This window comes from Oreochromis niloticus, linkage group LG22, assembly GCF_001858045.2.
Source record: "Oreochromis niloticus isolate F11D_XX linkage group LG22, O_niloticus_UMD_NMBU, whole genome shotgun sequence".
In the NCBI taxonomy this organism is placed as follows: domain Eukaryota; kingdom Metazoa; phylum Chordata; class Actinopteri; order Cichliformes; family Cichlidae; genus Oreochromis; species Oreochromis niloticus.
In genome coordinates, this window is record NC_031985.2 from 21,931,900 (window position 1) to 21,958,397 (window position 26,498).

At 40.6% G+C, this 26,498-nt stretch overlaps 2 protein-coding genes across 9 annotated transcripts in view; one reads left to right on the forward strand and one right to left on the reverse strand.

The window, feature by feature from the left end:
• Window positions 1–13,654: 13,654 nt before the first annotated feature.
• On the forward strand, window positions 13,655–16,410 carry cfap300 (cilia and flagella associated protein 300). Of its 5 annotated transcripts, XR_003215899.1 has the most exons (8): window positions 13,658–13,917; window positions 14,027–14,108; window positions 14,237–14,306; window positions 14,414–14,571; window positions 14,686–14,858; window positions 14,944–15,010; window positions 15,955–16,206; window positions 16,266–16,410. XR_003215899.1 is itself a non-coding variant. In XM_005478561.4 (7 exons), the coding sequence occupies exons 1-7, from the start codon at window positions 13,808–13,810 to the stop codon at window positions 16,084–16,086; spliced, it is 681 nt and encodes a 226-aa protein (XP_005478618.1). In that variant the 5' UTR covers window positions 13,655–13,807; the 3' UTR covers window positions 16,087–16,410. The 5 variants fall into 5 exon arrangements, 4 of the variants coding, with proteins under 4 accessions (XP_005478618.1, XP_005478617.1, XP_025758116.1 ...); XM_005478561.4 differs by having other exon boundaries at window positions 13,655–13,917; window positions 14,414–14,460; window positions 15,955–16,410; XM_005478560.2 differs by having other exon boundaries at window positions 13,656–13,922; window positions 15,955–16,410.
• A 657-nt stretch (window positions 16,411–17,067) lies between these two features.
• The window catches only part of kcnq4 (potassium voltage-gated channel subfamily Q member 4), a 60,994-nt gene continuing 51,563 nt past the window's right edge, over window positions 17,068–26,498 (reverse strand). For all 4 annotated transcript variants that reach the window (XM_019350565.2, XM_025902326.1, XM_025902325.1 and 1 more), the window contains 3 exons: window positions 21,344–21,475; window positions 20,293–20,431; window positions 17,068–20,161 (listed from right to left, as the gene is read on the reverse strand). In XM_019350565.2, coding sequence (XP_019206110.1) covers window positions 19,958–20,161; window positions 20,293–20,431; window positions 21,344–21,475 — 475 coding nt within the window. In that variant the 3' untranslated portion in view covers window positions 17,068–19,957. The remainder of the gene's footprint in view (window positions 20,162–20,292; window positions 20,432–21,343; window positions 21,476–26,498) is intronic.

The following is a 26,498-nucleotide window of genomic DNA, read 5'->3' on the forward strand; positions in this document are numbered from 1 at the left end:
CCATTTTTGAAGGGTTTGGGGCTGATGTAATTAAAACTACAGCAGTGGCATGTGCAAAGTTTTCTGTGATAATAGGAGAGCCCTGACCTCCCTAAGGAGGTCAGTACATCTGCAAGTGGCATGTGTGATTCTGTTTACACAAACCCAATGACAAAAACAAAAGATATTCAGTGAAAATGAAGAGGAGTTATCCATCTGGGAGTTAGAAAGAAAGAGGATCAACAGAGGAAGAGGAGAAAAAAAGCAAGACAGAGGTGAGCAAAGGAGACAATAATGATTAAATGTAAGGCTGGATAACTAAATGCTGCTAGTTTAGCCTTTACTGTGGAGGAGAGACGCTCGTGTGTACGGAGGAGTGTTGGAATGAATGTGAGGCCATATGTGTGTCTGCATGCTGCAACATGTTAAATCTGTGGTCTTATTCAAACTGTGAAACACTGTGACTATATGATTTTTAATAGTGCCATACAAATAAAGTTATTATCATTATTATTGCCAAAATAAAGAATAAATGGTCTCTGCGATTTATAGTGTACTTTTTACATGTTTTTTCATAAGACTTGTTGTTGGTAATGTTTGCGTCAGGTTACTTACAAAATAAATGTGGTGAATGCTGGTCCGAGGGGCCCCCTATAAACTTTTGCCTAGGGCCCAAAAGGGCTCTAGACTCGCCACTGGTTAGCTGTTGAGCTGCAACAGTTAACTTAGTCAAATAATCAGTCCAAAGGGAAACTTCAGCATAATTAAATAACTGTTTCATAAGAAAAATAAGCTAATCCTCTCACAATATAAATATTTACTGGTGTACTAAAACAAATTATTATTATTATTATTACATTAGACTGTAGAGAAAAGTGAATTACTGTCTAATTTTGTAATATCTTGGATGGAGCCAACAATTTAATTGAAAAAAAATGATTCGGGGAAGCCTCAGCAAAAAGCCCACTGGGATGTTTTCTTTATTAGATAATATGCTGTAGGATTAACTTACTTGGCAAATTAATATTTATAGTCATAAGAAAAATTAAGAATTTAGAAAGCAATAAAACACAAAATTGACCACCACTAAAACAAAGCACTTTATATTTGCATTTTGAAAAATAGCTTGGGGCATCTTTGAATGTAAGTAAGTAAGTAAAGTTTATTTATATAGCACCTTTCACAGACATGTGTCACAAATTGCTTTACAAGGTAAAAACACAATACAGTCATAAATACATCATAAAAGATGTGAATGCGAGCCAAACGTGGCGTTTACAGCTTCTCGTGCAAGTCCTCTCTCTGAAAAACATTTTTCACTGACTTCAGAGATTTTTGTCAGCCTTTACTTCCTGATTGGAGCGTGTCTATGCACACGCCATAGTCTTTTGTCCAGCCTGTGCCAGTCATCCCCAAGATTCAAAGCAGCATCTCTAAATTACACATATCTGAAAAGCTTTCAGACGGCTTCTGTCACTGATGTGAGCAAAGATGAGGCCGTTCTGCTTTTCATACAACTCGGTAATTATAGCTATAACATCTCTTACACAACCTCATACCTTCTGAAGAAAGGTGCCCGAAGCGATGTATACCTCTTTTTCACAGTCATCGCCTTCTCAGTCATTATCATACCTCTTTACTGTACATGCTGTTTACCTTTTAGTGATGATTGACTCATTGGCGCTAACATGCGAGGAATGCTGTTTTGCACACATATTGGTAGCTGCAGAGTAGCGTAGCTCTGACGCTTCACTGACCATAGACATACAAAAGCTTGACTGTAGCAATCTGCAAGAGAAGACGTGTGTGTGTGTGTGTGTGTGTGTGTGTGTGTGTGTGTGTGTGTGTGTGTGTGTGTGTGTGTGTGTGTGTATGGACCTCCCTGAAAATAAGACCCCTGAGTCAGACGTCACCAGACGAGGAAGCTTGTGTGTGATTCATCAGTGAAGGCGAGGATACTAAATCATCTTGGATGGTTGCTGGAAATGTATTTCACAAGATCTGTAGGTGGTGTGTTGCAAGCCTCGTGTACATTTAACACAAAGCTCTGACCCACACTGTAGTGACTCAGGCCTTAAGAAGCCCTCTAGATGTTTAACTGTGACACATTATCTGTCAGAGCAGAAAAAAGCAACCCTAAACCGATCAGCAGTGCTTCTGTTTGTGAGGTCATTTCCCGAAAATAGACTGAACTGTGGAGGCTGAGGCCACACGTGTTAACAATAGAGGCCATACATACGGAGCTGTCAGAGCGCGCAATCAAGGGAAAAGCAGCACGTTTGCACACAGGCTAACACACACAATCAAACACGCACACACAAAAAGGAGTTGTGTGTGCATTTTGAGCGATTTGCTCTGTATGTTCCTGATAAGAACCTTCAGGAAGAATCAATGATGCTGGAGCTGACAGGCGCATGACAGCAGCCAGTCAGACAAGCATGCACACATGCTCATCCTGAGGAACAATCCCCCTCTTGAGTTTTGCCTCATAATCCTCCCATGACACTACGCAGCAAGGCCAGATATACCAGCTGCACTGTGTCGGGGTGGAGGTCTGCACTTCTGACCCTGGGAAGGAGTGGACATGTATCCATCTCCATTTCTCTGGAGCATTTCCTGTTCCAGGAACAAGCAGGACATGTGGTTGATAGTAAACAAGAATGGGCGTGCTGGCAGCACACATCAGCATCAAGTACAGAGTGTGTCAGCAGTGTCTCTGGGTGTTTTTGAGGCAGTTAGTCGTAGGTGTATGGAAAAATTGTCCACATGTCAGTGTTGATGAGAAGCACAGACGTTTGGGAGAATTTCACTGTACTGTTTGTTCTTCTCTGCAGCTGCACAGGGAGCAGTGGACGTATCTTTGTTTGGTGGATACGTATCTGACAGAGCCTGAAGATTATGATTCTCTCTATCATCTACTGGTTCAGGTCACTTTCAGGCTGAGATTCCTACTCGTGTAAAACAGATCTGGGGGGATATATCTCCATTTGCACTAAAACACTGGCTCACAGTCAGCTGGTGTTGGAGCAACAAGGGTGGAAAAGGAAGACATTTACTGGCATTTATTGACATTTAAGTTTTTAACTGTGGAAACTGTGGAAAGAGGATGTGAAAATGATTGACTTTAAATGAACAGCAACTATCGTCTATGTTCCCATTACTGGATTGATTTGCATGACTCAAATAAGCCCTGTTAAAAAAAACCTCGTATAAAGAGTTACCTGTGGAGCTCTTTCCAGAGATTTTTAAAATTAGAATAATTTCGCCACAAATGGAGGTAAATATAAGTTTTACAATCAGCTCAAAAATTTCTCCTGAGGGGAATGAGAGACTTCCCAATAAAATTTGTTCACTGTGCTAAATTTCTTGGTAATATATCTGATAGCTACCAAGAAATGTCTCCAAATTTGGAGAACCACAGATATCTGGAAAAAAACAAATCATATCAAATCAAACAGCTGTTCAGACTCAAAGTCAGGAAAAATGGAGCGACCCCCCCGCTGGCACGACAGAAGGATGTAAAGTTCAGCCTGTGTCACCCTCACGTGTCTGTCACCTCTGATTCATATTGATTGTGAAAATGCCGACTTCCATATTGATTATTGCTGACTGAAATTGAGAGATTCTGAATCATTCAGTTATACTAAAAACTAAACTGCTGAAAATCTAGAAGCTCTTTTAATGTCAGCAGAGTAACTTCTGCTTATTACGATTCAGCAGTGACTGTATATGTCTAGCAGTCTAGCAGAATTTCAGCAGTGATAATCACTTTTCTATAGAACAAAGTGCAAGAAAATGTGTGGATCATGCATAGTCATGAAACTGTTTACATGCAAACAAAAAAGATTATTGAGTCAAACCTGCTTAAATATGGGACAGATCTGGACCTGCAGTCACTTTAAATGCGTTCAGGGCCAACAGTTACATATTATGGAACAAAGTCGTAGCCTCAAGGCGTTTCTGTATAATCAAATAAAAATCTCCTTCATTTTTCCTGCCACATGAAAAGGTGGAGGTGACTGCATGTTGCATGCAGGGGCTTGTCGTTTTATTTCCTTTTTATTTGTCCTGATGCATGAGAAGTGTTTTCATGGAGCTTTTCAGATATCATGGATTAATTGGTTACACTGTGTTGCAAGCACTACATCTTATGTAATAAAAATTGATTTTTTATTTATTTTTTTTGCCTACCAAAGTAAGGAAAGAAACAGGGAATAGTGAAGGAGGAGCTGGATAGATCTGTGTCCACTGTGAGTAGAGAGGAAACGCACCCTCGAATACACACCCTTTTGCCTTGTTGATGATGTCATCTTTGGTCTTTAAAAAGAAAAAGGGAGGCCTCAGGTGGACCTTTATACAACCTTCTCCTCCAAACCCTCCCCCAGCCATATTCCATCCATCCATGCATCTCCACAGGGACTGACCCTCGCTCAATACCTGTCACCCATCCCTGTGTTCATCCATCTGAAGGCAATCATCTCTACTAATGGAGAATACATGCTAGGGCTGCTCTTTGGACCTCCTTGAAAATTCCAGCTTTTAAACAATATTCCTTTTGAATTACTTCAGTCTGTAGCTTCACTCACCGGCCCAAAGTAAATTTTTACTTTGACACTTAGATTCACACTATCACAAACCAAACTGAAAGCACACAAAGAAGAAGTGTTTAGAGGTACTTAAGCCTGCCTACAGCGGCAGCTGTCACTGACAAGCACTTTAAAACTCACCCCACCCCATTTAATGCTGCCTGTTGTTTACCCAAGAGCCTCTACAGCACCAGTGTCAAACATAAGGCCTGTAAAGAAAGTCATCTGTATTACTTAATCGTATAAAGATGAGTGATTTTAATATTTATATCAAAGGAAAAGGGCACTCATACAAAAGTTTGTGGTTTTTTTGTTTTTGTTTTTTTGCTTATTTGGCTATAGGTTTTCCTTGTGGGCAGTCTTCCAGCTGGTACTGTTTAATGTCTGCCTAGGAAAGAAAATTTCCATTAGTACGAAAAGTTTGGTTAAGTTGGTGGAAGCCAAGACTTTAACACTTACCTTTTAAATAAGATTATCTTACCTGTGTTTGCTCTTAATGGTGAGGAAGGGATTGAATAGCTACGTTAGTTTATTGTAGATTGTACAATAAACTAACTACTAAACTAAGATTGTAGATTGTTGTTGTTAGGCCAAGTGGGAAATATTTAATGAATATAATCATGGTTGTCTGGAGTATTGATTTGATGTTAATATAGTTTATTAGATAAGCAATATGTGTGTAGTTTAGTTTAGTATATAACCCCAGATAGTGGTATGGCTTGAGGGCCAGTTAGCAGCAGTCTATAAAGGGCTGCTAGTTAACATCAGAGGCTGTTGCTGGAAACAAGTCCCACCACTGGGCTACATTGTTTTATTTTGTGTTTTATGTTTCTGGAATTTTAATTTTGGTGAATAAACAGATGGCTGGTCAGCACCTCATCGCCTCACCTCTGCCTCAAGCCTCCTGTTTGAACCCAGCTACTACAGGCTATCCTAACAGGCCCAGGGCCAGAATGGGCCCACCAAAGACTCTAATCCGCCCCACTGGAAAATGTGAGATTTTGGACTTGTAACTGTATTTCATAGGTTCACAGCTTTTCCTGCTTATAAAGACCTCCCCCATAGTCACTCATAGTGCAGTAAAGTAACTAAAACTAGATTAAAAAATAGAAAAAAACATTTTTTTTTTTTACTTTAGAGATTTCTATGTTTAGTGGATCCACAGTAAAAAAAAAAAAAAATCTGTGAATTAACCAAAACTTTGCTACCAGCATTGGTTCTGTGTTTTTACACTTCCTCTACTTTTAAGATTACCCTTTAAAACTTTGGTTTTTGATAAAGCCAATAGTTAGAGCTATATCAGGTGACCCTGACAGCAGCGGGACTTCCTCTGATTTACTGCGATGCATCGAGCATCTCGTCCCCACTCACCTCTTGTCACTCCCCACATGTTTATATACCAGTTTATATACCAGTGTAGCAATCATTAACTTTTCCTCTTCTTCCCTTAGTCAGTGTGTTGTCTGTCCTTTTCTATGCTCTTCTTTTCTTGTCTTGTGTTTCTTCTTTTCTCCCTCCCCTCACCCCCAACTGGTTGCGGCACATGGCTGTCCATCCCTGAGCTTGGTTCTGCCGGAGGTTTCCTCCTGTTAAAAGAGTTTTTCCTTCCCACCGTCGCAAAGTGCCTGCTCATACATGGTCGCTTGATTCTTGGGGTTTTCTCTCAAATACTATAGGGTACAAAACAAAGTCCTTTGGAATGACCGTTGCTGTGATTTGTTGCTTTGTTAATGACAGTCTTGGAAACAAAGTAACAGTCTATGAGAATAAACCCTGGAAGGAGCAGGAAGCACAAGTTTGTGAGTAGTGCTAAGAGGATGTTTCTTGATGACTAAATGTAGCCCTACAAGTTGTCAAAAAGTCAGAAATTACCTTTTACAAGGACAAAAATTTTAGTGAAAAGCTTTCAAATTGCAAGACTCCTCACAGAATGACACGTATGCAGCACAAATATTTGTTCCATCAAGAGCGGGTAGGTTGGTCCAAAGGAAGATTTTTATTGTGTTTGGAGCAGAGAAGAGTTCAAGGGGCCAACAATGCGGGCAGCAGCATCAGCAGTGCTCCTCAGCTCTCTTATGTTTGTTATCTGTTCATCTGATCTTGTTCCCGTAAGTGTAACACAAGCCTTTCACAGGTCTCAACAGGGATTTGAGACTGAGGAAAGAGTTTATGGTTCAGGATAATTTGGTGTCTTTGTCAGTATTATTTTAGGCCATTATTGGACATTCTCTGGTAATTTTATCTCTGCACATGTCTCCCCACTCCTTTCTCAGAGTTTAGCAAGTTTTTTCATATTTCGTATCAAAGAACAGCAGGAGGGCATGGAGCTTCACGTCCAGGAAGTGAGCATGTTGGCATTTAAAATAATCACACAAACATCAACATATGCCAGGCAGGCAGCAGTACAGTACGAGCTTGTCATTAGTTGTCAGTGTCACAGAAGCAAGATTGTCTCCGTCAGAGGCTACAACAAGCTGGCAAAGACTCGAGGTTACATTCCTGGAACATTCAGCTTCATGTTCTGTGTCAGGCGACTGCACATGGGGCATAAACACGGAGATGCGGGTGCAAACAGGCCAAACAGTGGAGAACTGGGATAAGGAGGGAGTCTCACAAATGTCAAGAGAGAGGAGGAACAAGTTCAGTCATCAGCTTGAAACTCAAATGATGTAAATGGAAAATGATATCAGCTTGGTATTCAAATGTTTGCCGTCAAGGATTATAATATTGACCTGAAGTACAGTAAAAAAAAAAATTAAAAATTAAAAAAAGACAGGAGGTTGAGCTGCAGATTAAGATTTTCATTGTGAGGTACAAGATTAGAAATGAATATATCAGAGGAACACCTCTGGTTGTGCGGTTTCAAGACAAAGTCAGAGAGATGAGGCTGAGATGGTTTGGGCATGTGCAGAGGAGGGATGGGGGATATATTTGGACAAAGGGTGTTGAAGGAGGAGAAGAGGAAGACCACAAAGGAGGTTCATGGAACCTAGGGAAGGAGGACATGCAGAGAGTTGGTGTGATAGAAGAGGATGCTAGGGATCGGGTGAGATAAAAGCTGGAAAAAGAAGAAGTTGATGTCTGTGTCACTAAGGGTATCACATACTGGAGATTTCCTGAAATTAAGAGGAATTTCAGCAGTGAAAGTGGCCAATGGATGGCTGCCAAACACAGAAGAAAGCTGATGTGAGGTGGATGGCAGAGAGAAACAGCGTAAACTCCTGAGCCGGAGTAACAAGTGAAGACCAGACACTTCTAGGAGGACTGTGCCGAAACCAGCAGAGGTGTATTAGCAGATTATTACCTTTGTGATACTGAGGTGAAAGCAAATTATACTTTCAGAACCTCAGAATGGGAATCAACTGATAATTATCTCTGCAGGTTCACAGAGCTGCATGGTTCACTTATGCTACATCTAATAATTCTGACTTCTGACCCTTGCACAGCTGAAACCTCATTGTCTGCCAAACCACCACGTTAATCCTGTAAAGAGACCATAGCCACTGCTCCCCAGGGACCATCGCTATCTAATGACTCCACCTGTTATCCATCAGTAGGTTTTGAGTTGCTGACAGCACTGAGTTAAAGCGAGTGTGGTGAGGAGCCTCAGAACAGACAGTCCACAGATATGATCAGACACACGTTAAAGGGCAGGCACACTGGTGAAGGTCTTATCTTAGCAGGATTTTTATGTCTGTAGCCCTCCACCCCCACCCCTCCTCCATCCCTCTTGTGTCTTCTCTGATTTAGTCCTCCACCTCGGCATGCCCCTACAAGGCTCCTTTAGGAATCCCAGAATCTCTTTAATGCACTATCACTCAGTGAAGAAGGAAAGTAAAAGAAGAGAGTGTTCTCACAGGAAGATGGTCGGAAGTAGTTCAGGTTTCTGGGTTTGTCCGATGAGGCAAGAGCAATAAAAATAAAAGTTCTGCTCGCATGTTTCTTTCTATAATTGCACAGAGCTGTGTAAAAACCAGGTGGTAAATAGATTCAGAGTGGTGAGAAAACAAGTCTATGGGGTCATGATGTGATTACATTATGTTGATGTGTTTTCTTTCTAAGTCAGGCATTTCTCTTTTTTTATTTATTTTCCTTCGTCTTTCTAAAACTTTAATTGAAATGACTTAAAATTAATTTTAGGAGAACAAACTTTTGCCACTAAAGAATGAGCCAGACACAAATGTTAAATCTATGACGACTGAACTAACAGTGATAAATCACGGCGTTTGGGTATAGTTCCTGTATGTTGACATGTGTGATGCTGCTCCACAGCATCACAATATGCCGTGCACACACACAGCAGCTGGGTGCTGAGTGACTGAGAATAACTAAGATCCCTTTGGGACTCCCAACTTGTGCTGACTGACCCTGAACAGAATCAAAAGAGCTCAGTTACGCCATGACATCATCAGGAAAAGCTTCAGATAGTGATTCATTCATTATCAAAATACTCCAGCAGCATTTTTCCATTGTTCTCCAAGTCTGGGCACAGCCCTTTCTTTCGATTCCTTTGTTTCAACAGTGCCGTTTCGTCAATACGAGTGTTCTGTAACTAAAGCAAATGTTCATGCCTTTTTTTGTGAGCTGGAGTTTTTTTTCCATTTGCAGTATGTTTTGGGAATAGGAAACATGGCCATCACTGAGTCAGCAGCACGAACCAACATACGGTCACGACGTGGAGACTGAGCACGCTGCTGCCACAGAGGCTTCACACAACGCTGGCTTTCAAAATGTTTTTAGCATTTCAAGCACTTGATCTTGAACTTTTTGTATCTGTCTTCGTTTGCTTCGTGTCACTGTTCAAAACTGCTCCTACTCCACAACACTTTCATGTTCCCAGGCACAGTGAGCATGGAGCATGGTGAATAACTATGTGTTACAGTAGCCTCTTGCTCAGTTGTGAAGGCACAGGTAAGAAAGAGTCCCTCGATGCTTTTCAGGGATTCTTCTATTACTGTTATGCTTTTGATGTGGAAACACAGATTAAATTGGACCTATTGTGATTTTTTACTGCCTTGTGTATGCAGCATCATGCAAAGGTTTTAGCCACTCCTATGCTTATGTAACACTTTATTACTGTTACATAAGCATGCATATGCTTTTACTGCATCGGCAGTGTGTTTTGACAAGCTCTCCCCTGGTGAAAATGCGGTGCCCAGACCATGATAGAGCCTCCACCATGTTTCACACATGGCTGTAAACTTATTATTGTCATTTTGTTCTGGTAGATTTATGAAAAAAAAATTACATTTGGATTGATCACTCCATAAATCCAGTTCTTGTATAATTTGACATACCAAACTGAGAGGATGCATCTCTCAGGTCTTGTGTCCGATCTTTGCTGGATTTTTATTTTCAGGTCATGACTTTCAGATACTGTTTTCTGGAGCATTTTTTGTACATTCAACTAAAGGGAACAAATTATATGTTGTTTTTTCCCAACAGGCTGTGACTAACAAAGTGCCTGAAGATCCACTTTAAAATTGAATCTCTGGGCACTTTGCTAATTTGTGTGTTATGTGTGGATTCAACACTGATTCATCTCTTGAGTGAATGATTCATAGGTCAATGTTAAAGGGCTTGATTTTGAGTCAAAGACAGGGCTTATCTGAAGGACACAGGACTGCCTGTGAGCACATGAACCCCACATAACTAGTTTTTAAACCTGACTGCAAGAGACAACCAATCAGAAGACAGAAGAATGGGTGATCTGATCTAAAAGGAAACACTGTGCTGAGATATAAAATCACAATAAGCTGCACAGGGATTTAGTGTTACTGATGAGATTTTCTCCAGTATAAACTACTTCCTCCTTACGCAACTTATCAGGGAAACCAAAAGTCAAAAGAAAATGTATAAAATATATAGATAATTGTATTTTTCTTATGATTTATTCACTAACGGTAGGTATCAACATGCAACATGCATGCTACAATTTAATACTATTATATAATGCTCAGTATATTGAAAGCAGATTGTCTTCATTATATCCTGACATGGGTGTAAGTGAAGAAGAAGAAAAGGCAAAAAGCAGGAAATACGTATTCGTTTATTCATTCACTGTGCTGTGGTGTCACTATGTATGTACATATTAATATGATTATTGATTTTTAATAAAGCTTCAGTTTGTTTAATGAGCTCACTTTCCATTGTTTAGCCACTGTATGGCCACAAAAGCAGTGAAAATAGTATATGAAACATAATTTCTTACACAATTACATAAACATTTTAGAGTATCTGTCATGGATAAAGAGAAAGATCAAGGTATAATAGATGCAAATGATGATTTTAGTGGGTAAAATCATCATTGAATATTAACAACAGTGTTAAAAACTGACTTCAGAGTATCAGCCTTGTCCTTACTGAGAGGAACTACAGTGAGCGATCTCCTCATATCCTTCATATCTGCCCCTGAATCTGCTTGGAAAGACTGAACTCGCCTCCCAACATTTCTCAGCTCTTACATCGTCTCACCTGCCTGGGCCTCCTGTTTGCCAGGCTGCAGTGTTTTGATCCTGATAGATCTAATGAGCAGGAATCAGGCATAATTACTACAAAGCAATCAGCTGAAAATGAGAATAATTCTTTTATTTTAGTAACCTGAATCAGTTATGTTATGTTATTCCCTGGCTGTACGGTGTCAAAACAGCAATTTGGCATAATTTTCTGTCTCCTCCAATCCATTCATTGGGATGTAATTTGGCCCCATTTTGGTCCCATCCTGCATCCTGTGCTCTGAGCTTGTCACTGTCTAGACACACCGAATTATCCCCCGGCTGTGTGTTTTCATTATGACAACATGATATTTAACTATGGCTCAGTTTAATGCTCCATTTATCATCATTATTTTTAAGGATGGTCTAATGCTAAACCTGTATGGCTAATGAGGTTTCATAGAGTGGTCAGGCTCACAGGACTAGTTTTTAACCACTGTGTCACCAAATAAAACTAATTAAAAAATCCCATAATTTTTTAAAAATATTAACCCTTAGGATATGTTGAAGTGTTTTCTTTAAAATGGTCTGATATTATTCATTTCCTTCCTCATTTATCAGCCGGCTCCCTGTATGCTTCGTGAGACCGAGGCAAATAAAAAATAAAGACACAACATTATATTATCCTGTCTCCAGGAAGGGTGTCCCCATATCCTCTCTTAGAGGGATACGGTGTCCTGCACTGGAATGTGGACCAAAAGGATCGCACATCCTGGAATGTTGGGAATGTTAGGAACGAAATAAGTATTGGTGCCAGAAAGAAGTTTGTAGGGTTCTTAGTAAGACCTTCCTGGGATTTTTTTCCTTTTTTTTCCTAGAAGATTCTTTGAATGTGACGTCCAAAAGTGGCATGTAGGGTAAATGTTAAATGGCGCCTCGCCTTTGTGGTGCCCCAGGTGTTCCTGCCAGATTGTGAAATTTACAGGGAACATTTTGAAAGGTTGTTTTTTGGAATTAACCGAGTATGAAGAAAGAAAAAAAGAGAAGTTGAGGCTCAGTACAAAGAAAAATGACAGAATGAGGAATTAGTTAACAAAACCAGGAAAGAGGAATTTACATTTTGTGTTGACAGATGTCATGAAAATAAAGTCTGCTTTCTCTTTGGACGGCATCACATCGTCCTCATCAGCAAATCCCATTAAACAGCCGACAGCAGGAGTTCATCCTCATACTGATAGATTCATTTCAGTGTCACTGGTGTTTATTATCATTTGAAACCCATTACAAAAGTACCAGACTTTAAATTTAAATTCTGTTATCAACAGCAGTTTCCACACTCAGTAATAAACTGTTAGATCTGGACTGTGATCTCATTGCAGTGTAACAGGAGTTTATTACCCTGAAAAACTAACAGTTCCATGTTTGGCATGTAGATAAAGAAGGAGGAAACCAGAAGCATAAATAAGACAGTCGTGGAGATGGTAACACACGATCACTGAAGCTGAAACACGATTGAAGCACAACAAAGCAGTATCCATCGAGCTGTGGAGCGTGTTTCTGAACCCGGATAATGTCGCCCTCTTGTGGCTGACAGGAGAGGGTCGCCTGCCGAGTGAGTTGATAAACAAAATATGACAAAAATATGGTTTACGACATTTTTTTACACAATTATGTGTGGGATTTATAATATATTTTATATACATACGTTTTTATTCTTTAAAAGTTTAATTTTAAATTTAGAAATTTAAAAGTACAAATAACTATTTCGATTATTAGCGTGAACTGTTGCGCATTTGATGTGGAACATGATCATCTTTTCCAATACCCCAACATAATGACCACATTTTTGCTGTTCTGTTTTTTATTAACTGCGTGAATTTTACCCTCTACGCTAAAAATAAAAAATAAAATAAATAAATAAATAAAATAAATATGAATCAATAATTTTGAGTAAATGCAAATACACACACACACACACACACACACACACACATATATATATATATATATATATATATATATATATATATATATATATATATATATACATATAATTTAAATTGAATGTATACATATCACGTTACATTTCTTTTAACCAGATTCTATAAAATTTAATACTGTAATTTTAGATTGATCTTGTGTTTCAAAATTAGATGGAAAATTTACAAGTAATTAAATTACTTAGAGTCGGAATTTGGGACATATTTTTTATTTTACTTGAGATTATTTTATTGTGTTTTATTGGGCCTTTTTGAGTGTGTTTCAAAAACTAGCATATAACACAACTACAGCCTGTACATACTTATAGTTATAGAATATTCATAACATACTTCACACCGTGTACATTATAACATACCATAATAGACCCATTTCTGTAATATACTTACACATCTATACTATTGCTAATATATATTGTAATATATCTATATCGCGGCTAAAGCACTTCTGGATGGATGCAAACTGCATTTCGTTGCCCTGTACCTGTGACATGTGCAATGACAATAAAGTTGAATTCTATTCTATTCTATTCTAAATGTTTTTTTTAATGTAATTTTATTAACTTATTTTTAATTATTTATTGCCAATAATGCACAGTATTTGGCTTTTCGGCATTTGAAAAAGAAGCTTCCAGTCCAATTTGAGACGTCACCGGAGTCCGTTGCCAAAGCAACAAGTAAACGAAACAAACCTTGTAGTGGCTGGTCGTGAGGACACCTGTCGCTGATTGACCTGTGAACCGCCTGCACTCGTTTATGGGCAAGAAGCGAGTCCTCATGTTTCGCTTAACGATCAATTAAAGGAGTAAACATGGACGAAGAAAAATACGCGTTTGAGCAGACTTTTTCTTTTAACGCTCTTCACACTAAGACGTTTTATTTCCTACAGGACAAAGACACCTTGGCACGGTTGATGAAATGGTGACGTAAGAAGTTAAGCCTAAAAAACAAAAGAAAAATCATCTTCCTTCGTTTATCTGCGGTGTTGCTACCTGTTGGATGCTCTCTGATGGTTGTTTGTTACATTCAGGTCCATGCTGGGGAGGATTTCCGCTCAGTCGTTCAGTTTTGACCACAGTTTCTCCCCTTACAGTAGTGAAAGGTTTGCTCTGGTACGTCTCTACGATTAAAATATAAAAATGTAACGCTGCTTTGTCAAACCCAATGTGACTGATTAAAACGACGAAAAGGCGTCTTGGTGTGTTTGGTCACTTTTGAACCCCCCTCCATGTGTGCTCAGTGTTTCTTCAGAGACCCTGAGGTGCTGTCCAGCCTGAGAAAGATGGAGGCTGGAGTCTGGATGCCTCTTGGTATGTCACGTACCTTCATCACTGATATCAGGAAATTGCTCTCATCTGCTCCTGTTTTTGCAGTCCGATCTCTGTGGATGTTTAGTGGATGTGTGTGTGTGTTGCAGACAAGCCAGTGGTGTCTGTCAGTGTGGAGCCCACGCCTTGCACTAAGGTCTCCATGGAGCTGTTTGATCCAATTTATTCTTGCGGCATCTTGAGGCCCACAGGGCATGTAGTTAAATGCTTTCATGATGTTTACCCTGACTATGATGAACTCCGACAGGTGATTCTCTCATCGCTTGTCTGGCAGGCTTTTTTCTTTTTTCTTTTTTACTTTATTTTATTTTGTTGTTTTTATTAACTTGGAGTCAGTTCATGACCTCTTCGGTTGTTCCAGATGTTGCAGGACGAGGAGTCTGAGCACTACTATGTGGTTGGGAGGAAGGAGAGGGGAGAGTTTCTGTTTAGCCTCTTCAAGCACCTGTGTCTTGGGGGTGAGCTCTGTCAGTATGAAGACACCATTGATCCTTACATCAGCACCACAAAGCAAATATACAAAGATCTGATCAGGTGAGAAGCATCTAGCTCCATGTTTATTTATATGCATAAATGAGTCATGACCTAATAGTGAGATTTTGATAAATTTGTTTCGCAGTGTGCAGAAGGACCCAGAGACGAAAAAGATCAGCGTTGTCTCCAAAGTGATCAAAGTTTGTGCCTTTGTAAGTCCCTGGTTCAACCTGTTCCCCTGTGAAATATAGAGAAAATGTTGTGCTGCTCATAAATCTAGTCTAGATAAGAAGCTAGAGTCATTTTAGAAAAGCGAGTGTCAGGGGGAGGATTAACATACAATGTAAACATGCATGTACTGACAGTACATAGACTTATCACTTACAGCTATATTTTATGATGTAATTTAATATTTAGCTCATTTGAAATTTATCAAAAATGTATCATGTCAGTATTGCTTTGAAGATACTCTGTTTAATGACCCTATCTAACCTCAAAAGATTTACACACACAGGCCACTTTATTAAGTACACCTTTTTAGGCATATCTGAAACATTCCTCTGAGATTTTTGTCTGTATTGACCTGATAGCACATCCCAAAGGTGCTCTACTGGATTGAGATCTGGTGATATTTGAGTACGGTGAACATTAACAGATAGACATGCTTGGTAACAATACTCAGGTAGGCTGTGGCATTTATAAACGATGCTCAGTTGGTACTGGGGGGCCGCAAAGTAAGAAAAGAAAATATCCCCCTCACCATTACCCCACCAACAGCATGAAGTGTTGATACAAGGCTGGACGGATCCATGCTCTCATGTTGTTAATGCCAGATTCTGACCTGACCATTTGAGTGTAGCAGCAGAAATCCAGAGCAGTCTGGCCACGCTATGCTACATTCAAAGTCTCTTAATTCACCTTTCTTCTCCATTCTGATGCTCAGTTTGAACTTCAGTACATATAGTTCATTTCTACATGTCTAATTGTATTTTCTGCCATGTGATTGGCTGATTACACTTATCCGCTAACGAGCGGATGAACAGGCATGCCTAATAAAGTGGCCAGTGAGTGTATTCTTGAGACAGATTGAGACAAATCAGAGACATATGTGTTGTTTCCACATGTGTTAACCACATCATAATTTTATCGTCTGTAGGACGAGTCTGGCCGATGTTTCCCTGGGACGCAAGAGGAGGAGCAGACATTTGCCTATTTGATTGTCGACCCTTATAAACGTCACGTGACTTTGTTCTGTCACTTCTACGGTGTGGGCAACTTCACAGTGTGACAGCAAAGAACTGGAAATAGAAAACCTGCTGATTTCCTGCTGCTCACCATGTATGCATAATAGACTGTATATAAAAGATGGGCATCTCCTATGGGTCTGGAAAGTAAAGCAAATGTTAAAGTGCCTTGACCCTGCATTCTCGGCCAGGAGGGGGCAATTGTATAGAAGCCAGTGACCAAGCAAATACTACTGTTGCATTCATTTATGACCTCACGAAAATCTTCCATGGTGACTTTATAGTAACAATTTCTACTTTTAAGCTTTATTGAATACAGCATGATTTCCATTTTGTAAATTAAGGTCCTATTTAAAAAAAAAAAAAAAGACTATATATTTTTAGGTAAAGTCTCCAACAGCAAGATGGTGACAGTCAAAATGCTCAAAACAGGAGTCCACAAATCAGTGGATGACATCGTTGGAGGCTACAGCCATCTTTTATATACAGGCTATCATACATTTTCAGTTTTCTTCCTATGAGGAAAGCAGCTGAAGACCAGTTCCCTGTTTTGAGTGTAAACTGTGCAATAAAATGTTTTAATCCTGTCACATATAAATTACTAAAAGCGTGTCATTGACTGCAGCTGAATGTTTGGAGATAAACATTTAAATAAAGATGTCAATATTTTAAATAAATTCTGCATTTTTGGTCAAATATTCACCTTTAAACAATCTTGTTTCACAAAGTCTTGAATAAATTGACTTATTTCTTGTATTTATTATTCTTTATTAGTTCTATTTCATTTCTACCTAAGGTATGATATGTTGCGGTTGTCATGCGCCACCTACTGGAAGGCTGAATTAATTAGAAGTTTGAGTGTGGATGATGTACATCGGAGCCGTCAGGGAGTTGAGTAGCAGCTCTTTTTCCACGTTCGTCGGCAGACCTTGAGTATCATTTTATCTTGAAACAGAATTTTTAAGTATTTTTATAGTTCCTTTTTAAATGTTATATTATTACCAGATAAAAGACACCCAACAGCAAACAGTCCAAAGAGCTTTAATAAATTAATAATTAGTCAAGTGATCCAATTTCTTCTCCAGCAGATACACTTTTTTGTTGTTGTTGCATCTCCTATAGGATCAAATGGAGGTGCTCATTAGATTAGAAAATAAATGAGTGCCATGTTTCATTCAACCAGTAGCCACATCAATTAGAGTTGGAAGACTTTGTTCAGTTTTCTTATTGCTTGATCAGTTTGAGTTTCACTTTAACGACAGTTCAGACAAATAAGAGAGACACTACAGAGCAATGAGCTGGAATGTCGGATGGCAGCAAGTCAGTGAAAGATGGGCGTCATGAAGAAGACATGAAAAAAGAACGTGCAGATTGAGTCATGCATAGCATTCAGTCAGACGGTTAAAGTTTCTCATACTCGGGTTTCTAGACTAGCGCCCCCTAGTGGCCTCAGAGGTAGTTGTGTGGAAGCCATTCTGAGCTACGTGACATGCTTATGACGAGACATGACAGCAGAGATTCCTGCGACGACACAAATGTCCATGCCTCCAGCCTCCACATCTAATACAGAAAGGGTGTCGATGCAATAAGGACCTGGTAGGTACAATGATATCCCGAACATACAGCAAAATTCTCCATATACCAATATACCAAAGTTTACAGCAGTCAAAACAAATCTTTAGAACAATCTTGTGACCATCCTCACGTGATTTCAGTTAAACACGTCTCTTCGAAGCGGGCTTACGATAAACGAGGGAGTAGAAGGCACAGGTAATTTCCTTTCCTGTCTTAACTCTAGGTTTTACATCCTTAAAGTTGGTCTTCTAATACTGGGGCTACCACGAAACAAACAACATGCAATACAGAGATCTCGCATACATTTTCATAATGCTCGACATTCCAGGTGACAATAAAGTGACGGCGGGACTGTTCAGTTTAATAATGCCTCTAACAAATAGGCACCTCTTCTATAATCTAGGCCACGTAATAAAGCTACCGAGCGCCTCTCCGTGAAGTAAATGAGAGCAAAACTGTAAGCTCATAGTGCCATTTTATTCCTCATGGCAGCGAGAGCAACAGACCATAAACAGATCTAAAAGGACCGTGCGAGGAAGTACATTCACTGTTTAAAAGTCTAAAGTGGAGCACCTGAGTCAACGGGCGTGACTGGACCAAATGAATGAATGATTTACAGGGACAGAAGACGTGTTTTTACTGGCCAAATACAGCAAGATGGATGTTTTCTCAGTCAATTATTCGAAGACATTTTTTAAAAAAATGTATATATATATATATAATACATATGAGCTCTGCAATTCGTGTGTGTGAACCATGATTTAACTTGAAAATAAAATGCTACATTAATTGAACAATCATATCTAGCTTAATTAAATATATTAACTTAAATCCTGCATTCACAACCAAAATCGCTAAAAAAACATCCTCTCCTCTAGGTTACATGAAATCGAGTGCATGAACACAATTACAGTAAAGAAATCAAAACAAAAGATTCATCAAGTGCCAGAGTATTTAAGTAAAAAGGACTCGCTTTCATTGTTAATATATATATATGTGTGTGTGTGTATGTGTGTGCATTTGTGCACTCTCCAGTTTTTTCCATCAGCAGAGAGCATTTAGAGCGCAAAAGGGCAACGAGAAAGAAACTGGAAAAGACAAAAAGAGAGCAAAGTGCGCCGGCTGCACGCTGAGGCTGTAAGGCTGCAACCGTTTCCCAGTGCACGAGCATTCATCTGGGTAATGAAATTCATGCATTTGACCTGGATGCCTTTCAGGATATTCAATGTTTAACAAAACTGCGCCAAACTGGGGCAAAACGTCCCAGTGAGAGTAAGAGCGGGCGCTGCAGACTGCCTGAACCGGCTGACCTGAGGGTAAGGGTGAGTGACGAGAAGCTCCGGAGAAAGTGACGCGTTTGTGTCCATAAAATTCTCATTTTTTTCCTATCTGGTCTGAGGAGCATGCGTGCCGGGAACGTGGGCTGCAAGACAGCGAGTTTTAAAGGGCGGGTTTAAATTTAAATACAGGTTACTGAGATAAGTGGCATTTGAAAGCCTGTTAAAGAACATTTTGGCTCTATTAAATCCTAAACAAGTACGAGCATTCCTTATTTCAGTCAAACAGGGATGTGTGTGGGTTGTTTTCTTTCTTTCTTTGTTGTGTTTTTTTGCACGTGGGCTTTTGGAGACCAAACTTCTAAGCAAAAATGTACTGTATGCACACCAGTCCGACACATTCTCCTAACTCTGTTTCATGTGTGTAGTTTGGGCAATTAAAGCAGGATTTACACGTTTAACCCCTTCCTTTTGTTCAGATGATACCACTGAAGTCTGGTGGCTGTCAGCCGAGCCTGAGAGATCCTTCCCCTTTCCACGGGAGCACCTTGTCTCAGCTCCTTTGGTGCTACTCAAGAGCTGTGATGCCATCCTAAATTATCAAAGTACTCACAGACAAATCAGTGTCTGATGAAAACTGATGGTGTGGACAAAAGATTTCTCTAAAACTTTAAAAAACTTCAGTGAACCGCACCGATTATCTACAGCTGGAGCTTTAAAGTAGGCATCGATGTATATATAGCATGAAGTGAGCGGCTGAGAGTGGTTCAGTAGTCAAGTATTAGTCGTTCACGTGTCCTTTCTTCATCTCCATCCTCCTGTACAGTAGTGGGTTCAGAGGTGTGTGCGGTGAGCAGCTTTGGCTGTGGCTCCCTGTCAGGTGGAGCCATCTGGTGGCCTCGGGCTGGAAACGTTCACTCGAGGGGGAAAGTAAAGGAGGGACACGGAGTGAAGACTGAAATGAAAGGAAGTGATGAGAAGTCATTTAGGCTGAGTGAGGACACAGCCTTAGGAAGACATACTGTAAAGGGTTCGTGTCTTTGTTCGAACAGTCAGCTCATTGTCATTCCAAGTTGCCGCTCTCAGACTGAGAGATGTTGAGTGTGTTAGCAGAGGGGAAGAGGTCTCTTTGGTCCGTGGGGCTGTGGTAGTCAGAAGTCAGGTCGGGGTCGAGGAGGGAGGACAGGGTAAAGTTGGACGAGCCTTTCTTCAGGCACTGGGAGTAAAAGTTGAGCAGGAGGTCCAGCTTGTTTTCTATGGACTGAACCTGAACAAACACACACAGACATGAATGGCACTCAAAAGCCAAGCTACATCTCATCACTTCCTAACCGCACATGAGAGCTACAGAACACTGGAACAGCTCCATTGTTCATAAATCAAACTCTACTCCATTACCTGTTTCTCCACCTTGACTACACGGCCCATCATGCTTAGCTCATCCAGTGAGTCCAGTTCTGGCGGTGTCTTCTCTCCCTTTTCAGGACGTGCCTTCTTATCTGGCTGAACAGCTCCTCGTCCAATTATCTGGTCCACCCTTTTACACAAAAAACCCCATAAAAAGAGTAAGTACCCGAAAACTGCGAGATTGTTTTTTTGGCTCAGCATGGTTGTTGGGAGGGAAATGGAAGAAGTGAATAGTTTCACAACTGAGTTCAGGTACTTTTATTTAACAAGCTCAGTTCAGCTGCACAAACAAGCAGTCGTTGCTGCTCATCAATCTGGGAATGGTTACAGGGCCATCCAAACAATCTGAAGTCCATGTTTCAACAGTGAGGAAGATTATTCAGAAGTAGAAAACATCCAAGACAAGAAATCTCCCCAGGAATGGACATCCCAGCATATGCACACAAAAAAAAGAGCTATGACTCTACAGGCCTCAGTTAGCATGCTAAAGGTTAAAGTTCATGACAGTACATGTTTGGCGAAAACCAAATAGCCTATCAGGCAACAGATTCTGTGAAGTGCTGCCTCTGACATTCACAGATAGGACATCTTTATGATCTGATACCAAACCATTTTGGTCAGGATCAGAGTCATATTTTGGGTTTTTGTGTTCAGAGTATCTTTGGCTTCATGCAGTTAAACCATCTTTGCAGAGAGCAAAAGAGTAATGCAACTTTTTATTTTTATTAGCTTTTTTTGGCCTAAGTTCATCTGCATTCACAGTCAGACTGAAAACACTCAAAAAAATGTTTTCCATAATCCAGACCTGACTGAAGTCCCTAAACACAGATTATTACCCTAAAAGGATAAAACACGACACAAAAAGCCGGTGAGTTTCTAGACTGTCCTCATAGAGCCACAAGTCACTTCTTCTACTGATTTTTCTTTTCTTTTTTTTGTTAAATAAACAAGAGATAACATGTTGTTTGTTGAGCTTTAAAGAGTGCTTCAGAGCAGATTCACAAAAATATCTTCCTATGAAAGACACAATTAAAAAGGCTACCTGGTCTGCAGGCTCTTGATGCGGCCCAGCATGTCCAAGTGTCCAGCAGAATACTGCTCTATGACATCCTTCACATCGTACGGGCGTAGCGTCTCCTTAAACTTCCTCTTGGCCACAAGGAACTTCAAGATCCTACACACAGACAACACACAAAAAACTCACTGTTAATGCTCGTCCGTCCACCTTTAAATGGCTTCAAAGCGCACACTCACACAAACGGGGGTTGAGTGAACTTTTGGAAGAACGCAGGGGCGGGAGGCTATCACATGATGCAGCCCACCTTGACAATAACAAGATTAATTAAAGTCAGCGTGACCTTATCGTTCACAAACAGCCGCATAAAGGGAGCAGTCACAAACCTGCTAAACCATGTGGATATATTGTGACGATGAGAGCATCTCCCAGAGACATTTCCTTATCAGTATTTGCTGTTTCAGCTTTTCTTCGGACAGAAACGGGTAACTCACGCGCACATGCCTCTAGCCCCCCCTCCCCCTTCCTCTTTTCTCAGTGTGACAGCCACACTGGAGCCACTGGTGGACCACAGCTGCTCCGGCTCCCAGTGGATGCAGCTCATCATCACCATCCACATCCCAGTGTGGGGGGAGTCACAAACCGAGGATTGTCGAGCCAGCACTACTGTACCCAGCAAACACATCACTGACAACATCCGCTGCCAGAGCTGTTCTGGTCGGACGTTTCGCTGGAAGGAGCAGAGCGAGTGCAAGAGATAACGGGGAGAGAGTAGAGGAAAGTTTGAGGATGGGTGCGAGTGCGCGCCAGGCTTTCTGTGCTGGATGGGTCATTCAATTTCCTTCTTATCACTTAGTCAGCTTAGATATGCTGGACACAGATACACATTCAAGCTTTCTCCACACCCTGTGATAGATTGTCCTTCACGTCATGTCAAGAGAGTTTGGGGAGAATGAGGGAAGGAAAGGCAAGGAACCAGAAGGACGGAAGATGGGATTTTTTTTTAAAATGAGACAATCCTATCTCTCTAACCCCAGACGACTGAGTCCGCTGTAATAAGCTGGAAATCAGAAATGCTCAGCTGTTTTGGGAAATAAAAACCACACATGCATAGGTAACTGTGTGCACAAACACAATAATGTAATGGCACACATGCATACATGAATGTACCTGCTGCTCGCTGATGTACACACCAGCACAAGTGCACATGTGGGCGATGCACGAGCAGTGAAATCTCAACTCGCGAGAGGGGTCATTTTCTGTGATAACCACTGTAACCTTTGTTGAGGTCTGCAGCTCTTGCATTTCCAGTGACCGCGTGTTGTATAGTGAGCGTCCTGCAAAGAAAGGGAGAAGGTGCAAGCGAAGGAGAAGAGGAGCGCGAGGAGGAGGAGGAGGAGGAGTGGAGGTCTGCAGCTGGTGCCGAAGCAGCCGTCAGCACACTCCTCCTCCTCCTCCTCTCGCAGCACTCTATTTCTTGATGACTTCTGCGTTTGGGGGTATTTTTGCAGGCGATCTTTTCTTATTTTGCAGGTAGGTGCAGATTTTTTGCCAGGGTGGGTCTCAGGTGTGGGTAAAAGAAAAGGTTGAGACAGGACGGGAGGGGGGGCGGGCTTAGATTTGGATCCTCCAAGGATTTCTTCAAAATGCTGACTCTCCTTCCTGGCCACTGATATGGTTTTCATAATACACAGTCAGGTAAGAGCAGGGCTCCCCTCTCCCTCCAGTTAACTTCCTGTCAGTCGCAGTTCTACACTACAGCTGGCACTGCTCACAGAAAGATACCATCACCACCACCCCCCCCCCCCCCCCCCCCCCCCCGACTTCTCGGAAGCTGAGACGTAAAAACACAGTAATGACTGAAGGGATAGAAGTGTCAATTGTGCCCTAAAATGCTTGCTTAGCCAATGCAAATATTTGCAAGTCAGCAAAGTTGGATCTCTGATAGTCTCAAATGGCAAGGTTTTATCTGGGAATTAAAAACGACTGTTGTGCTGACACAAATTCTACGTGGGCCATGTAGGGTGAGCCCCTGCAGGTCTGATCCTTCACTAGATTACTAGTCTGCCTGCCAAATGAATGAACCCTATAAGCTACAGTATGTGGCTAGCTATGCTTATGGACAATTTGAAGTGTAAATCTGATAAGTTTAAAAATATTCCGCTGAAACCCTACAAAATCTGATGATTCAAGGTTAAAATAAATAGTGGCCGTGCCCAAGCTATTTTTGTCACTTCATCAGAGCCCATCGTTTCTTTTTGTTTTGCTTCCCACGAGTCAGACTTCAAAGTGGGCTTGACCAATAGTTCTCCAGGCTTCCTGAAGTTCTTTATGAGGAGAGTTATTTGTTGGACATTGGCTGCTTTTTCACTCATTTTCAGTTCAATCCTTGAACCTGATCATTTTCAGAGGAATATTTGTTTTGTTTGTTTGTTAAGCCACTTAACGCAGACCTATGAATCATTCAAATTACAAGAAAGCTTTCCTAAGAGAGTTCAGGCTGCGTTAAAGAATAAAGGCCATAACAAAAATTCACTTTGACGCTTAGATTTGTACAAACTCAGTTTTTGCCTCATATACTGTATTTCCACGTATGTTTGTGCACATTTCAATAACTCTCTGCACCTATTTCCCATTTTTCTAGCAAAATATAAACACATCAGCAGTGGCTCAAGACATTTGCACAGTACTGTAGATTATTGGATTTGTTTTGAGGAGACTTACAATAGAGGAAATACAGAAAAACACCAGACCTAATTTCCCCACACCCTCCTCCTTTCTCCCTCTACCAATCCCTTCACACATACGCAAACAGAATGGGCATTTACGCATTTATCCAGTCAGCCGGGCACTGATTAATAACGTGCACCGAAAGTGAAAGATCAGCACTAAGACCTGCTGCAAAATGTGGTGTTTTCACTTGCATCGCTCAAATACCTTTCTGAGAAGCTGCATGCATGTGTGTGTTAACACAGTGACGCACCTGCTGTTTACACACCTGCACTATATATAGGAAGCTCCTCACTTCTATTGTCTGCAGCACTGAGCAGCTGAGGTCAGAGCTATCTGCTGAGTCAAGTGAAAACCAGAGGAGAGATCATATAATGGCCTATCAGTGGCATTACACTATCAAACCATTATACATCATCCCTGCAATGGTAAACATCCATCTGCTGTGCACCCAATGAGGAGAAAGCATCACTCTATGTGTTAACAAGCACTGTGTTCAGACAGCTCATTAGTAAGTGGACAAGAGTAAAGTCTGATCGGTTTAAACAGCATCAAACTTAGAAAACCTGAGAGACGGGACAGAGATGTCCTGTTGACCTTGTGGGTCAGGAGATAAATGTGCTGCATTTCATAACTGCCTGTCTTTAGAACGGATGCAGCTTTTCTGATATGATACTGATACCAATATGATACCAGTGATAAATTAGCAAGCTGTATCCACAGATACAGACACCTAAAAAACACCATGCGACAAATCCAAGACTGGTGTTTTTATTAGTGAAATAATAAATGCGGGCAGGCCTCAGATAAATACAATAAAGAATCAAAGCTGTAATATAATCTTCCATTTTTCCAGTTTATTTCACTAGTTTAATTTCAGCATATTATCATATTAAGAGTCAATGAGTTGCAGCGGTGTGGCTATTTACACTCACACCAGCTGACAACATCTTTTGCCAACATGCACGGAGGAAAGCAACAAGTGTGGTATGAAGAACAACTTCATCAATGCATTTTGGTCTGTGGCCTTTGTCCAGGTAATCAAAACCATGTTATGTTACCATAAGTGTAATAAATATTCCAACACAATCAAGCTTTTCGGGTCCAGATCAGACTGACAGCATAAGCTGTTCACTTGCTAAGTGTCTGCATATGTACTGTTAACTATTCGATCATAATACTCTTTGAACCTTGGAAAATATACAACTGATTGTTGTTTCTCCAAGCTATGAAGTCACCATGGTAACCTGCACACACCTTACCTGCTCCAGAGCAGGTCATGTTTGAGGTAGGAGATCAGAGATAAGAGATAAACAAAAATACCACCTACTCAGATCTCCGAAAAATATTGGTGGATTCTTTCTCTAGCTTGCCTCTGTTGCAGCTAAAAAGTTAGAGGTAAAGATGATGGCTTATAAACACATAGGAGGTGTACGGTACATGAGACAGCAGCTACTCTGTACCTAATGGAAATGCTCCTCGCTGTAGTAAAGCATTCCCTATGCAGTATGGAATGATTTTCTTCACAGAAAAATATCTACAGTGTTCTATGTGAGATTATAAGAAGAGGGAAAAAACATTTCTAAAAAAGGGTGTTGATGTATAATACACAATATAAACCAAAAGAAGAGGTTTTACAAGAGAGAGGTGAGCATATATGGTAACTTACCCACTAAGCATGAGATGAGAGAGCGTTTAGCAGCTTTACTCTCCTGTAAACCTTCATACAGTAAAATAATCCTGAAGCATCAAGGCTTGAACTTGTAGTATACAATTTACTTATCTAGTTTTGCACACACTAAGTTTACTGACTGACACAGTCTGCATTTTTTCCTTCTTGGCTTTAAATGGACTTTATTTATTCAGTGCTTTTACACTGCAGGCTTTTTCACTTAGCGTACACATTCGTACCTTAGTTTTAAATAGATTACTATGGGCTGTACATCTCCTCAGACACACTGAGTGGCTACACCAAGAGTGTTGCTTTTAGCCCGTGTTACCGCTATAACCTCTTTGGCTTTTTCAGCTCACGGTTTACAGCCTCAGCTGACAATAGAAATGTTTACAATTAGTCACATGTTGTCAACACCGCTTGTTTTGTAGCTGGAGTCCGGTACCTTGAGTTGACTTACCAACTGCCTTTGTGTGATTGCAGCAGGGAAAGTGAAGTTATTCTGGATATTATGAACTTACAGGGCAGAAATCGGTCTAAAACAAGTTATTGTTGAATGACAGCTGAATTTCAAAATCCCTGATGTCGTGATATATAGATTTTTATTTTATGCATATGACCGCTATTTTTCAAAGTGCATATGGAACCACACAGACGCTGTCACGCTATCAAGAGAAATGCTCTGAGGGTACAGTGCTGACATCAGGGACCAGAAACACAGTCATTTTAATGTGCTCTCATCGTCACCCCCCGCCCACCCCAACCTGCACCCCAGGAGAC

Coding starts and splice junctions, on each gene's coding strand:
- cfap300 (XM_005478559.4), top strand. CDS start 13,808: ATGGACGAAGAAAAATACGCGTTTGAGCAGACTTTTTCTTTTAACGCT. Junction 14,307..14,413: donor TGGAGTCTGGATGCCTCTTG/GTATGTCACGTA, acceptor TGTGTGTTGCAG/ACAAGCCAGTGGTGTCTGTC. Junction 14,859..14,943: donor ATATACAAAGATCTGATCAG/GTGAGAAGCATC, acceptor TTTGTTTCGCAG/TGTGCAGAAGGACCCAGAGA.